At 43.8% G+C, this 15983-nt stretch overlaps 1 protein-coding gene and 1 long non-coding RNA gene across 15 annotated transcripts in view; one reads left to right on the top strand and one right to left on the bottom strand.

Moving 5' to 3' along the window:
- Positions 1 to 15983, bottom strand: part of LOC140530919 (uncharacterized) — a 949813-nt gene that overhangs the window by 660568 nt on the left and 273262 nt on the right. For all 4 annotated transcript variants that reach the window (XR_011976162.1, XR_011976160.1, XR_011976161.1 and 1 more), the window contains 2 exons: positions 6862 to 6978; positions 5470 to 5583 (listed from right to left, as the gene is read on the bottom strand). This is a non-coding gene — a long non-coding RNA (uncharacterized lncRNA). The remainder of the gene's footprint in view (positions 1 to 5469; positions 5584 to 6861; positions 6979 to 15983) is intronic.
- Positions 12302 to 15983, top strand: part of LOC140530911 (A-kinase anchor protein 9-like) — a 100173-nt gene continuing 96491 nt past the window's right edge. For 7 of the 11 annotated variants that reach the window (XM_072650042.1, XM_072650037.1, XM_072650036.1 and 4 more), the window contains exon 1: positions 12400 to 12639. In XM_072650042.1, the coding sequence (XP_072506143.1) occupies positions 12592 to 12639 (48 nt within the window). In that variant the 5' untranslated portion in view covers positions 12400 to 12591. Of the gene's footprint in view, positions 12640 to 15983 lie in introns of all 11 variants that reach the window. The other 4 variants (XM_072650044.1, XM_072650043.1, XM_072650045.1 and 1 more) reach the window with 4 other exon arrangements.

Here is a 15983-nt window from a genome sequence, read left to right as displayed (position 1 = left end):
TTCTTCAAATGTAAAAGGAAGATAATAATAGCACCTGCCATCATCATTCAGTGGGAGTTTGGAGTATGATGGAAAACAGAGCTGTGACTAGGAATCCTTCTTCCTGAGGCAAAAAAAAATGTTACAGCAAGCACATTTAAGCTTGATTTCAGGAAAATTTTTCCAACTATTAAAGTTGTCCACAATTGAAATGGGTTGCCTCATTTTACTCACTGGAGTTCACAAGCCAAGACTGGATGACCATTTATTTGTCAACAAGTCAAGTTAACAACCATTTATGGAACAATTATTATGAGCCTGGCTTTGCTAAATTGGATAAACTGTTTGGGTATGTTACAAGGGGGACTCATTATGGGTACAGACTAGTCAGTGATTCTGAATTTCTAATAACAAAGTATTATTACAGATTCTTTCTTAAAGGAATACTATAGGAAGATTATTTTTGGTTGCTATGTGAGGGATAGCTTGGAAAGGGGAGATCTCTCCTGGGAACAGAAAGACCAGTTGTAAAATGAGTGTCATAGAGATGATGAAGGCCTGAGCAAGAAAAAGAGAGAAATGTGAGTGATGAGGAAGTAGAATTGGCCAAATTTGGTAGTTTAACTAATATGGAGGGAAAGGAAAGGAACGAATCAAGGGGAGACTCTAGGTTTGAAAATCTGGATGACTGATAGACTGATTGTATCCTAAACAAAAATAGAAATCTTTGGAGAATAGCCTAGTTTAGGGGAAAAGGTCACGAGTTCTGTTTTGGAGGTTCTGAGTTTGGCATGCCAATGGGATATCCCACTGGAAATGCTGAATAGTGAGCTGGTGACACAGAACTGGAACTCAGGAGAGCCATTAGAGGTGGATTTGGGAATCATCTGCATAGAGGTGATGAGATCACTGAGGGAGCATAGAAAAAGAAAAGAAAAGGTTCCTTAAAGGACACCCATGATTAAGATTACAGGTCTCTTGGTTCTCCTCCTACTCCTGTGGCTGATCCTTTTTAGAATCCTTCGCTGTCTTCTCAAGCACCAAGGTTCTGTCTCTGTCTCTTCACTTCTCTTTCTCTCTACTCTATCCCTTAGTGATCTCAACAATTGCTGTAGTTTCAATGATCAAATCAGAGAGATGATTTAAAAAATTTCCCACCATTTGGTTTAGTGCTTTCTGCATATTAAACATTTAATACAAATATTAGTTAAAGAATAGGTGGGAGTGGAATGGTGAAACCAGTTGTCTAGGACAATGATATTAAGTTTACTACCCTGAAAGACTGGTAGAATAGTGGCACCATTAATTAAAAACAGACAAATCAAGAAGTGGAGCCAGTCAAGAGGAGAAATTTGGAACCTAGAGATCATTTAGTCTAGCTCCCTCATTTTCAAATAAGAAAAGTGAGGGTGAGAATGTTTCCATGACTTTCCCAATATCACATAGATAAAAAGGAGGTAGAAGCAATATTGGAATCCAGGTCCTCTGAATCCAGATCCAGCAATTGTTCTGCTGTATGGATAAGTTTGCAGGGTGATAGCCAAGGAGAAATGTTTGTAGTAGCTTGGAAATAGTCCATGAGAGATTGCAATGCCATGAAGTTAAAGCAGAAAAGTACAAAATTGGGCAATGATTCTATGCTCCTGGGAATCATTAGAAACTACCAAATATAAGCCAATCTAATCCAACAAGAACTTAATTAAGTATCTATTATGTGCAAGGAACTGGAGATAGCAAGATGAATAAAAAAAACTTAAATTCTACCGAAGGAAATAGAAACAAGTGGAAGACATAAGTGGGGGAGAGCCAAATACTAGCTCTGAGCACTTGACGTAAATTTTATGAACTGTACGAACATGTTTTGGGGCACAAGATTTTCAATGGTGCGCACCTTGGCTCTTTCCTATGCTAACCAAGACTTTGACCAGCATTAAGAAGGAAGCAATCCAACTCTGTGATTATTCTGTTCCACCATACGTAGCTATCAAGAAGTGAGGAAAACTAGTGTATTCTTTGTTGGATACATAATTAGATGTTCATTCCTTTTGGTCAGACTCTGTGACTCCATTTGGGGTTTTCTTTTTTTTTTTTTTTTTTGGTTTTTCTTGAATATTTATTTTTGTTACCGAGAATTTCTTTTTCTTTTTCTTTTTCTTTTTTTTTCTTTTTTAATTTTTAACATTTATTTTCACACAATTTTGGATTACAAATTTTTTCCCCTTTTATCCCCTCCCCCCCCAAAGCCGAGCTTTCTAATTGCCCCTGTGACCTATCTGCTCTCTCCTCTATCCTCCCTCCCTGCCTTTGTCTCTGTCTTCTCTTTTGTCCTGTAGAACCAGATAGCTTTCTTGACCCCTTAACCTGTATTTCTTGTTACCCAGTGGTAAGAACATTACATTTGGTCCTAACACTTTGAGTTCCAACCTCCTTAGCTCCCTCCCTCTCCACCCCTTCCCTTTGAAAGACAGGCAATTCAATATAGGCCATATCTGTTTAGTTTTGCAAATGATTTCCATACTAGTTGTGTTGTATAAGACTAACTATATTTCCCTCCATCCTATCCTGTCCCCCTTTACTTCTATTTTCTTATGGTCCTTTCCCTCCCCATGAGTGTCGACCTCATATTGCATTCTCCTCCCCATGCCCTCCCCTCCATCCTCCCTCCCACCCTGCTTGTGCCCCTGTCCCCCACTCTCCTGTATCATGAGATAGGTTTTCCTATCAAAATGAGTGTGCATTATATTCTTTCCTTTAGTGGAATGTGATGAGAGTAGACCTCATGTTTTTCTCTTGCCTTCCCTCTTTATCCCACCACTAATAAGTCTTTTACTTGCCTCTTTTATGGGAGATAATTTGCCCCATATAACTTCTCCCTTTCTCCTCCCAATATTTCTCTCTCACTGCTTGATTTCATTTTTTTTTTTTAATATATGATCCCATCCTCTTCAATTCACTCTGTGCACTCTGTCTCTATGTATGTGTGCGTGTGTGCATGTGTGTGTGTGTGTACTCCCACCCAGTGCCCAGATACTGAAATGTTTCAAGAGTTATAAATATTGTCTTTCCATGTAGGAATGTAAACAGTTCAACTTTAGTAAGTCCCTTATGATTTCTCTTTGCTGTTCGCCTTTTCATGGTTCTCTTCATTCTTGTGTTAGAAAGTCAAATTTTCTTTCCAGCTCTGGTCTTTTCATCAGGAAAATTTGAAAGTCTTCTATTTCATTGAAAGACCATTTTTTCTCCTGAAGTATTATACTCAGTTTTGCTGGGTAGGTGATTCTTGGCTTCAGTCCGAGTTCCTTTGACTTCTGGAATATCCTATTCCATTCCCTTCTATCCCTCAATGTAGAGGGTGCCAGATCTTGTGCTATCCTGATTGTATTTCCACAATACTTGAATTGTTTCTTTCTAGCTGCTTGCAATATTTTCTCTTTCACCTGGGAATTCTGGAATTTGGCCACAATGCTCCTAGGAGTTTCTCTTTTTGGATCTCTTTCATGCGGTGTTCTGCGGATTCCTTGAATATTTATTTTGCCTTCTGGTTCTAGAATCTCAGGGCAGTTTTCCTTGATAATTTCATGGAAGATGATGTCTAGGCTCTTCTTTTGATCATGGTTTTCAGGTAGTCCCAGAATTTTTACATTGTCTCTCCTGATTCTATTTTCCAGGTCAGTTGTTTTTCCAATAAGATATTTCACATTATCTTTCATTTTTCGAATCTGCGCGGTGTGTTCTGAGATGTCTGTCTTTCTCGAAAAATCCTTAGCGTCCATCTGTACCATTCCAGTTTTGAAAGATCTATTTTCTTCAATGAGCTTTTGAATCTCCTTTTCCATTTGGTTAATTCTGCTTTTGAAAGCATTCTTCTCCTCATTGGCCCCTTGCACCTCCCTTGCCAGCTGAGTTAGGCTAGTTCTCAAGGTGCCAATTTCTTCAAGATTTTTTTATTTGTCCTTTAGCAGGGAGCTGATCTGCTTTTCATGCTTCTCCCTCATCCCTCTCATTTCCCATCCCAGTCTTTCCTCCACCTCTTTATCTTGATTTTCAAAATTCCTCTTGAGCTCTTCCATGGCCCGAGCCCATTGGGTGGGCTGGGACACAGAATCCTCGATTTCTGTGTCTTTGCCTGATGGCAAGCATTGTTCCTCCCCATCAGAAAGGAAGGGAGGAAGTGTCTTTTCTCCGATAAAGTACCCTTCAATAGTTTTATTTCTTTTCCCTTTTCTTGGCATTTTCTCCAACCAGTGGCCTGACCTCTGAATGTTCTCCTCACAGTCACCTCGCCTACTGGTCCTCCCAGCCAGCGTTTGGGGACTGAGATTCAAATGCTGCTTCCCGCCTTAGCATTTTTGGCGGGGGCAGGGCTGCTATTCAGTGTGGGAATTAAGTTCAGGTGGTCAGGAGCAGGGCCACCTCTCAGGCACAGTTCCCTCTGGGGGTTTATGCACAGACCTTCCACAATGGATCCAGGCTCCCCCCCTTTTGGGGAGCCCCCGTCCGCAGCCGCCTCTCAGCCCCCACTTCCCGGGGGGGCCTGAGCCATGGGGGCACCCCACTCCCCTCTCAACCCGCCAAAGAGATTCTCTCATCCACCCCCGTCAGTCACCTGTTGGTGGGGAGGCCCGTACCGCTGCTGAAGATCCCCCCTCCGGAGCCCTCTCAGATCTGTGCCTGTCCGACCCACGGCCGCCGCCGCCGCAGGTCCGGGCTGGGCTCCGCGTCTGCAGCGCTACGGACCTTTTGCGATAGGTTTGCAGGTCCCTCTGGGGGTGGGAGGACTCATGTGGCCGCTGGAGATCCCGTCCTGTAGCCCTCTCAGATCTCTTCCCCTCGGTGTTGCAGCCGTGGCAGGGCCGCACTCCGCTCCCCGTCCCGGCGCCCAGTCCGCGGCGCGAAGGACCCCCCCCCATGAAACGTCCGCAGATCTCTCCAGAGCAGAAATCTCCCTCGCTCCAATACTCCGTGGTCTCTGGGAGCAGAATTTGCCCGGCTTGGTCCCCTCTAGCCGTTCTGTGGTTTGTGTGTTCGGAGTTATGTGTATGTGCGTCTTTCTACTTCGCCATCTTGGCTCCGCCCCCCATTTGGGGTTTTCTTGGCAAAGATACTGGAGTGGTTTGACATTTCCTTCTCCAGCTCATTTGGCAGGTGAGGAAACTGAGGCAAACAAGGTTAAGTGACTTGCCCAGAGTCCCAGTTAGTAAATATCTGAGGTGAGATTTGAACTTGGGAAGATGAGGCTTTCTGACTCCAGGTTCTATCCATTTTTCCACCTAGCTGCCCCAAATTAGATAGCAGCATGTAATAAATACTAGGTCATTTCCAGCTTTAAGGAGTCTGACTCAGTACTAGTTAGCATTTTTATTACTGACTTCTATAATGGAATAAAGAGGTTGCTGACTAAATATGCCAGTGGGTGGGGTGGCATGGCGAGGCACCTTATAATTCTGGATTAATATTTTTAAAAACTCAACAAATTATAGAAGTACTTACGATACAGATGTGACAAGATGGCATCAGGATTATTCATTCACCCAGGCAGGAACAATTTACAATGTGGACTCGTGACATCCACAAGTCAAGGAAGAGGTTTTTGGTGCAAACAATCTGGGTGTTTACAGAAATCACAAGATAAGTGAGTCAATAAAAAAGGGTTGTGTCTTTAAAAAAATCCACTAGGCTATCCAAACGGGAAGTTAGAAGGTAGGAGCCCCAAGATAATCTTGTTAAGTATTTATTTTGCCCTTACTCGAAAGCTGTCAAATCTGGTGACCTGCTAACTTAAATGAGATATGGAGGACTTGGGGAGAATCCAGGGGACAGAAATGATAAAAGGTCTCTTTGGGCCCAAGAGAATAAAGGCCCCCAAATCTAAAGCAATGGGTAGAAGGTGAAAAGGGGAAATATTGCATTATTATATTATATTTTGGGGGGGAGGCAATCAAGGTTAAGAGACTTGCCCAAGGTCACACAGCTAATAAATGTCTGAGGTCAAATTTGAACTTGGGTCTTCCTGACTCCAACAATGAATTACTTTAAGGGGAAATAATTCTAATTATCCAAAAGGTGAATGGGCCACCACAGGAGGGAGTGGAACCTGCTTCCTTCCTACCTCCCTCCCCTTCAACACCTCCCCTTGGGAGTCATTCAGGTAAATGACCACTTGGAGGGGAACACTTGTGACCTTGAGGTCACATGTGGCCCTGTAGATCCTCAAGTACAGCTCTTTGACTGAATCCAAACTTCACAGAACAAATCCCCTTAATAAAAGGATTTGTTCTGTGAAACTTGGACTCAGTCAAAAAGCCACACTTAGGAACCTAGAAGGCCACATGTGACCTCAAGGTCACAGGTTCCCCACCCCTAATTTGGGGAATCAATAAACATTTATCAGCTGTTGACTCTGTGCCAGTCACTGTTCTAAGAGTAGAAGGTTCAAAAAAAGATTTAAAAAAATCTCTGCTCTCAAAGTCACAGTATGTTTAGAGGGAATTTCTTAGACCACTCTTTGTCAGTTCTATCAACTAAATGATATTGTTTGGGTTATAGGTACAGGTTGGACTAAAAGGCCTCTGAAGTCTCTCCCAGCTCTGGGAGTCTGTCATTCTAGGACTTAAATTTGTGACAACTGAATGATACAGAGAGGGTGATCACAATGACTCAGAACAAAAATAAATAAATAATGTGATTTATAATGCTGTATATACTTAGCATAAAGTTCTATATCCAAAGGGATGTGTGATTTCACTGGTAAGAGAGCTCCATCAATGCAGACTGACCCATATCAAAACCCTTCATGTCTCAGTAGCTAGTTTCATGAATTGTTGTGAGAAAATAATGTACTTGATGGCTTACCTTTGAATAAGAAACCTCTTTCAGACTCACCTGACATGGTTTTCTGCTAACAGGTGGTTGCCAGGTCATGCTCTAAGCCTTTCCACTTTGTCAGGCCTTCGCAGAACTTGTTTCCCACTGCCACATTCTTTGAGAATCCGAGGCTTCCTGCATGTCATGAGAGGGACTTTATTGGAGTAGGCTCTGTATACTCAAGACAGCATGGTATAGTGGATAGACAGCTAGCCTTGAAATCAAGAAGACCCGGATTCAAGTACCATGTTTATCTCACATTTGTTGTGTGACTCTGGATAAGTCACTTCTCACTTTCCCATGAAACTGTCTAAGACTTTAATTGTCCAGGAATCTTCTAAAAGGATGATATCATTGGTGAAAAAAATTGTTTTAACTTTATAAAGGATTTTCAAATTTGTTATTAAGATTTTAAAGATATTTTAAAGATTTATTAAAGATACTGAGGTGATCTTGAAGACATTTGTATGTAATTTATTTTATAAACAATAAGCTGGCATTATCCAACTAAAGATATAATGCACAACAAGTAGGTTCCTTTGTAAAGTGCCTTTAGAAATTTTATTGTTAAAAACAAACAATAATAGCTAATATTTATGTGGCACTGGAAGGTTGCAGAATACTATATGTGCTGTTTCACTTGATCCTCATAACGACTCCTGCCTTGCAAGATAAACACTATTATTAGTTCCTGTTTACCTCAGTTTCCTCATCTGTAAAATGAGCTGGAGAAGGAAATGGCAAACCACTCTGGCATCTCTGCCAAGAAAACCCCAAGTGGGCCCACAAAGTATCAGGCATGACTGAAAAACAACTGAATGATTGCTGGGGATGGAAGCTCAATTCTATGTGGACAGTCTCGGGCGGGTAAAGGTGGGCACTTCTAAATCTTAGAGTTCTCACGAGGCCCCCCAGGAAACGACTGGGAATCGAGGTGAACCGAGCTATCTCGTGTATTTCCTCCTCTTCCCGTGAGAAACGTGATGGGAGGAGCATCCCCGCTCTGGAGGCTGTCCCGGATCTGGCACACCTATTGGTACCTAACAGGCTCGGTATTGACGTGTAAACTCCGCGACGGGAGAGCTTAAGTAGGGTCAGGAAAGCCTGAAAGCTCTCTTGGGCGGAGGGGCCACGTGTGTGGACAGAAGGCTCCGTTTTTCCTCTCTCTGCTCTTCCCTCCGCCTCTCTCCCCACTTACACTTCTACTTCCAATCTCTTATTGTAAGATCTTTGCCTCCTTGGGAGATCTTTCTCTCTCCCTCCTAAGGAAGAATTACCCCTGCACTTGTAACCAGAACCCTGAAATAAAGCTCAACCCTTGTTCGACTCTGATAGGTCTCTTCTCTCATATGAGTATCCGGTTTGGCCAGCCGAAGACCTCCGATAGAGGTAAGGTAAGACTCGGGTAGCCCACAGGCCTCTAGGCCTGGCAAATGATAATTTAAAAAATCCAATGTTGAAAATGGATAAGGGACTTGCCCAGGGTCACACAGCCAGCATGAGGCTGGAACAGGATTTGAACCCAGGTCTTTCTGATTCCAAGCTTAGCTCTCTGTCCATTATGCCACATGACTCTAAACAAAAAACTAATTTTGCTGAGAATAAGATCCAGTGCACCCCATCTTCATTAATGTCAGATCAGGTTGATACTGAAGGAAGCATAAATCTATTAAGACATTAAGTTAATTTTTAAAAGCTTTTCACAATTTAAACAGAGAATTACCAAAAAGTAACATCATATAGTTGGAACCTAGCACACAAGTAATTTTCATTTCAAAAACATTTCCAGAGTGAGATGGAAAGAACACAGAACTGGAAGTCAAGAGGTCTGGATTCTGGACTTTTAGCAATGTAACTATAATCTTTCTGGGTCAGTTTCCTCATCTGTAAAAGGAGAAAGTTGGATCAGATGATCTTTGAGGTTCCTCTGAATTATAAAGGTCTACCATTCTACTCCTTGCATGTCACATGCCCCTGAACTGGTAAGTTTCAAACATGGAACAAAAAAATAAATAAACAATTTGAAACTAAAGATCAAAAAACCCCTCCCAGGTTAGGCCTGTTTTTGCAGCATGAAGAGATTTGACTGGTTTACTCCCTTAATAAAAAAGAATTAAAAATTTTTAAAAAAACCCACCTTACCCATTTTCAAGTCAAGAGGCTGAGGTTGGAGCGTAGAGCTGCTGACACACTTCCACGCTCGGTTTTGAAACACATGTATCACAATCAGGGCTCTTGCTTGTTCCTTTGTTTGATTTCATCTGCATTTCTTGGACCCCTGCTTTTCCAGACTGCTGACCTTTCATGCGCCCTCCTAGGATGTCTCAGACTACCAGACCTTCAGCACAAGACAGGGTCCTTCAAGGTAACATTGGAGACCCCTCTCACTTTTTATATGACATTTCTCTGAGGCTGAAGGTATTGTTCAGCCCAGGAATACATACATACATAAATATGTAGGTATATACATATATACATGTGCATTACATATATATATATTGTGTTTGTGTGTGTATGTGAGGGTGGGGAGGAAAGGAGAATGGTAGTAGGAGGGAACTGGAAGATGGGGAGAATTACATTAGAGGAGGGATGAGGTGAAAGGTTTGTCCAGGAGGTTGAGTTCAACTGGTCTTCATTGACTATTTGCTATTTGCATGACAATACCATAGGGATCCTGGGGGAAAAACACAGAGATGAGTAAAACTCCTGTTTCAATCCTTAAAAAGCTTACATTTTTATTAGAAACTGGTTTAGTTGGTTTCTGTTCCACTCAGAAGACCTTAGGGCTTAAGCTAGTTATGAAACTGAGGCTTGTGGTATAGGGACCTTTCTGAATCTCAGCATAAAGGAGGAGCGTAAGGGTGTGCCCACAGGGGACTGAGTTCCTTTCATTCACCCAGTTTCTTCATGGGTAAAATGCAGGAATTTTTAAGGTCCTTTCCAGGACCTTAGGTCAACCCTTAGTTCACCCCCTTCACTACTAAAATCTTCAGAGACACTCTCCTTTCCCAGGAGAGTAAGGGCATGGCAAAGAGCTGGCTGGAGGTTCCTTTCTCCCCCAGGTGAAAGAGCAGGGAGATTTATAGTCAGAGAATGATAGCATTTATTAAGCATTTACTATGTGCAAAGCACTGTTCAGAATTCGGGGAACGGAAAGATAAAAGAAAGACAGACGTTCCTGTTCGTATCTCTCAGAAACTCAAATTCTACTAGGGCAAATTTAACACATGCACAGGTAAGAATATACAAAGCAGGGAGTAAAGAAATGGGGTAAGAGAACAGCCACATAAAGTGGTACAGGATATGTGAGGTGATAGCTGGGGAGAATGAGAGGGAGCTTAAGAAGGAGGTTGTATTCATCCTTCATTGCTGAAGAAGACCATGCCATCAGATAAATAATGACATGACTTGCACTTGACTTTGTTTTGAGTGAGGGAAGGCTATGCAAGGTCACCAGCCTCACTTCTCCTCCAGAGCCATCTGAATCCAGTGACCTGATATTCATCAGGATGACTGGAGATGACCCAGGATGCACTGAGAGATCTTGGCCAGCATCTATGCAAGTACTCACTCAGGAAATGCCCACTCATTGAATAGACCTGTTTAAGAAGTAGTCAGGGCATGGCCCCTTCAATGAGGTCAAGAAAAAGAAAGACATCAGGCTGGGTGAGAAACACTCTTAAGCAAGGATGGAGGAAAAGAAGTTGAGAAAGGAACGCATCCCAGTCATAGAAGTCAGACTGTGCTGGGAGAGGCTTTCCAGACGAATCAGACTCATCTCAGACTTTTGGAACATCTTTTTCTTAAAGTCTCAGCTAAGCTGCCACCCTATACCTGACATCTCCCCCATTCTTCTGACCCCCAGATGTTACTGTGCCCTCTTGCTTCAAATTACTTCCAAATCTACCACCCCTAATTGGCTCCTCAACTGTCTGAGCTCTCCTTTGCCTCCTTTCCCTTCTACCTTGCCTTAGTTACCTAAGGACATGTGGAAGAGGAACTCTGGGTGTAATGGAAAGATTCAGAACCAGAGAACCGAGATTTCAATCTCAGTTGTGCAACCTGTGTAACCTTGGACAGGTCAGCTAGCCCAAGCTTCAGTTTCCTTATCCATAAAATGAAGAGGATGGCCTATATGGCCTCAAAAATTGAGATTTTTAATTACTGATGTTGCACTGCCTGCTGTATTTATAGATACAGATATATATAGATCTCTTTCTCTGTATATATATACGTACATATATATGCATATATATATACATATACTGCTAATATTTATATAGTCCCTACTATGTGTCAGGCACTGTCTTAAGCACTTACCATCATTATCTCATTTGATCCTCACAACAACCCTGGGAGGGAAGTGCTATTACTATCTCCATAAAAGATAAGTTATTTTGAAAGCTGAAGGAGAAGTTTGGGATCATTTCTTACAGGGGTTCTTAATCTGGGGTCCATGAAATTGTTTTATTTTAATTAACTATTTCAGTATGTAAGTGGGAATTCAATATAATAAGTATTTCAATTCTACTGGTTTCCTTTGTAATCCTATGCATTTTATTGTATGCATTTAAAAACAGCATTTCGAGAAGGGATCCATAGGCTTCAGCAGCCAGTCACAGGAGATTACGACACAAAAAAGTCCAACCCCCTTCATTTTAGAAGGGAGGGAACTGAGGTCCTGAAAGTTCAAGGGATTTACGTTAAAGGGATTTCTTAAATCCAGGACGTTAGAATTTAGAAGCCTAGAAAGGCCAACCTTCCTTCTCGTTACAGATCGGGGAGCACGAGGCTCGCGGATGCCACCTCTGGGGCCCGAGGCTCGCGGATGCCAGGGGTTAGAACCCAGAGGCTCCGTTCCCGAGGTCCAGAGCTGTGTCTTGACCTCCACACTGGCTCTCCAAGGTCTCCAAGCCCAAATCCAGGGCTGTCTCCACGGGTCCATCCTTGGGCCCAAGTTTGAATAAAGCCACCCAATAGGGGCGCTTCAGGGCCAGAACGTAATCCTGCTCTCCAAGCAGAGAGTGAGCACACTTTAAACCACTAGGCAGTATTCCTGGGTTCGAATCCTGCCTCTCCCTGCTCCTCATTGCCTGCGGGGACTTCTGCTGGCCTCAGTTTCCCCATCCGTGAGATGGGGGAGGTGGTTGCAGGGCCCTTTTCCATGCTGTTGATCATCCTCCCATTTTCGGTTGGTCCACAATGGTTTGCCCGGAGTATCTCCCCCTGGAGCACCCGGGCTGACCTGCCATTTGGGCGCACCCCCTCCCCGCCCCCCAGCGCGTAGCCCAAGGCCAGACGCCACGTGGTGTGCCCTTCATCTAGGCTGCTTGGCTTGACCTAGCTGCCAGGTAGGCTGGTCTCCATCCCCCGAGGCCCGGGAAGGCGGGAGTGGGGGGGCGGGGAGAGGGCCCGGCACGCGGCGGGGGGCCTGGGGGTGGGGCCTGGAACGCGGCGGGGGGCTCAGGGGGCGGGGCTCTCGGCGCACCTGCCCGAACCCTTGTCCACGGCGACTGCGCGAACGTTCTCCTGCCCCTTCTCCCGCCCTCCGCCTCAGTGTTTCCGTGGAGACGAGGATGGCGGCTACGCCGGACGCGGTCCTCCCGTGAGCCGGCGTGGAGAGTTGGCGCGGGGCCGGTGGCCGAGCACTGCGGTGCCCAGTCCCGGCCCACCGAGACGTCAGTCTCAATCAGACCTTTCCCTTCTCTTTCCCTCCCTCCCTGTCCCTCTTCCTTCCCAGCGCAAGCCATGGAGGACGAGGAGCGGCAGAAGAAGCTGATCCGCGGCAAGGCTTTGGTAAGCCTGGCCCTTCCCGGGGAGGGCGGGGAGGTGGAAGCCCGGGGCGAGAGCGGGGCTGGGCTCGGGCCCTGCTCCCAGCGCGAGGTGGCGGGGAAGGGCGCTGTCTTGGCAGCGGGGGGTCGCTGGGCCGCCCCTTGGGGCTGGGCTCCCCGGTGCCTGCGCCCCGCATCGCGCCAGCTGCGGACCCCGGCCCGGGGGAGCCTTCCTGAGACCCGGCTTTTGTCTCCTCCTCGGTGGTTTTCTCCCGATTTCCCACCTTGGGGAAGGCGGAAAAGCGGGGCGGGGTCTTGTCTGCTCCCTGTGCCCCCCAGATTGCGGTGTCTTTTGTCTTCTCTCCCTTTCTCCCCTGGGCCCCCCCCCACGCACGCAGCTGAGGTGCAGGTTTGCACAGGTGGGCTCCTTCCTTTCCTCCCTGCACAGTCGCAGGGGGGCCCCCACCCCGGGTTTGGCGCTGGTGGACAGCGGGATCGGCCTGTGACAGCTGTCCGGGGACGGCCCTGCGCAGCTATGTCCTGAAGGTGCCACGAGTGCCAGCTGTGAAATCCTGCAGGGAAGGGGGGCATGTGTTCAGGAGAGGGGTGACCTCTCTTCTCGCTCTTGACGTTTGCAGTTCTTTGTGGTGGGAAGGGGGCTAGCGGCCTTGAGGTGAACGGAGGCTTCAGGGAGGATCGCTCGGCATGTTCCACAGTTGCGGGACAAACTTGGCTCAACAGTGATGTGTTTGGGTTAAAGCGAGCAGACATTTTCATCACTTTAATTTTATTTTTTAACGTGACTTTAAATTGCTTTTCAGAATGGTTGGATCAGATCACAGCTTCTCCAAGGAGCCGTTACAACACTGGTTATTTCTATCTTTTGTTCTCTATGCTGGAGATACTTTAGCTGTATCATACCTGTGGTTGTAAGAATCACTGACCTTGTACTTTAAGGTTTTCAAAGCACTTAACACGTTTGATCTTCACCATCCTGTGGGTGCTATTTTTATTTCATAGATAAGGAAACCCACCCAGAAGTTAAGTGATTTGCTCTTGTTCCTACAGCTAGTAAGTGTTTGAGGCAAAATTTTCAATGTGGATTATTACATAACGGATTTACACTAAACGTATTATTGGGAGAAGTGACTTGGTGGTGTAGAAAATAACCTGGAGTCAAGAGAGACGGAGGTGTGAATCTTGCCTCTGTCACTTAGTAGCTGCTGTCCATGGACAATCACTTCTCCTCTTCTGCAAAGTGTGGGGGTAGGGAGGATAGTGCCTTTCCTATGGTTTTGTAAGCGTCAAATTAATTAATCCATCCAATGTTTTCTGTAAACTTTAAAGTGCTACAAAAGTATCAGCTATTATTGTAGACAAGATGCAAATTATAATAATGAATCTCTTTTAAAAAAACATTTCTGAGAATATTTATTGCTCTAAAATGCCTTTGGGCTTTTTTGGATCATATTCAGACCATCTTTATTAAAGATAAGTTTTAGTATTTCATGACTTAAGAGTTTTAAACTGTCATATTAAAGATAATTACTAGTATTTAAGTACTGAAAGAATTCGTGATGTGGATATACCTATCATTGATTCGAAATCTCCCTTCCTCCTCTTCTATTTGAGTTGCTGTGGCCTAACCAAATAGTCAGCACCTGGTAGCCCAACCTGCTTCTGCTGTGCCTTTTCAAACTTAACTAGGCAGGTCCTCCAATAAGGAACCATGTCCATACTTTTTTAGCCTTTTCTAAGTCCTGCCAAATTTGCTGGCATAGCTTTCCAGTGTCACTACCGGTATTGTACCTGCCCATATGATTGGCTGTTCCTTTCAAACTGGCCTCCCCCGAGTGAATTCAACAACAGAACCAAGTTTTATCTATAGACAAATTGGTGTTAATGGTTAAGATTTTAGTGAGTACAGCTTTCACTGAGTCTTCACATTAATACATCTGGGCTCACTTTATTTAGAGTCAAGGCTTGAGTGACTGAATTTATTCAGTTGGGTTTTTTAAGTGCTGGGAGTGAAGAGAACATTCTTAGAAGCCTCTTTATTGCTGCTTCAGTTGCTGCATTCCGAGTTCCTGAGTAGAATGTTTGATGTTTGTGTACAAGTTGAGGGAGCAAGGAGGCTATACCTTCAAAAAACCAATCAAAGAAGATGTGGTTTAGTGAAAGATTGCTGGATTGGGAGCCAGGGACTCGGGATTGGTCAGTCCAGGACACCTTTAATGTCCATGTGACCTTAAGAGAGATAGTTTTTTTATTCTCTCTTGTCTGAAGTCCCCTTACCTGTAAAATAAGAGAGGGGAGTTGATTTTTTTGACCTTCAAGGCCATTTATAATTCTAAAGCTTTGATGACATTATCTGATTTTACAAAAATCCTGGTTTGACTTTTAACCTGGAATTTTCTCTACCTTCAATCCAGGTATCATTCTTTAACTGAAAATAAAATCATTCTGAAACAACATAGCTTATTGTTTGGACAGTGATACAGTGTATCATTTTTTTCACAAGGTTCAGAGACTGACAGCATTATAAAGATCATGCAGTCCATACCCCGATCCCAAACCCCACAGATAAGAAACAGAGGTGAGAGAAGTTCAGTGACCTACTCAGGGTCACCCAGGATCAGAGAGGAAACTTGAACCCAGGACTCTTTTCACAAAACTAGAATTATAAATCTTCTGGGTTTTTAAAATTTTGTCTTTGACAATTCTGCATGAGAAAGGTCAGAACCCCTATTCCTCCTACCTGATTCTGCTTAGAGAAGCTGCATAAGCATGCTGAACAGAGCAGGGTTTAAATGGAAGGAGGGGGCCAGTGTTTGTAGTAGCTGATCTCTAAGGTATCTTGCTTATTATCTGGGTGCCTACAGGAAAGTCACTTAATCACTTTAAGCCTTAGGTTTCTTATATTTAAAGTCTAGATAATAACATTTCTGCTGCTCTCCCTCATGGAGTTGTAAGGACAGAAAACCCTGTATAAATCATAAATTCCTACTATTAGGAATTTAACCTTTCTTTTAGAAGAAAATACTGATATTGCCACGTGGAATTGAAATCTTTTTTTTAATTGTGAAAGACTTTTTTTTTTTGAAAGACTTTTTTTGAGAAAGACTTTTGAAAAGTAATTTTCTGACACTAGTGGTACTTAGGTTGAAAAGAGCAAAAAATGTACTTTATTTTCTAAAATCAGTTATTTATAATTGGGCCTTTTGTCTAGAGCCCTAGAAATAAAAAATTTCTTATTAACCTCCAAAGGCAAACAGTTGTACCACATTTTACTCCCTAAACATAGTTATCTTATTTTTATTGATGTCTTTTGGTTTTATATTCATTTCTAAATCTGTATTTCCCTTGGAC

This window comes from Notamacropus eugenii, chromosome 3, assembly GCF_028372415.1.
Source record: "Notamacropus eugenii isolate mMacEug1 chromosome 3, mMacEug1.pri_v2, whole genome shotgun sequence".
NCBI classification, from domain to species: Eukaryota; Metazoa; Chordata; class Mammalia; order Diprotodontia; family Macropodidae; genus Notamacropus; species Notamacropus eugenii.
This window is presented reverse-complemented; position numbering and strand designations above follow the sequence as displayed.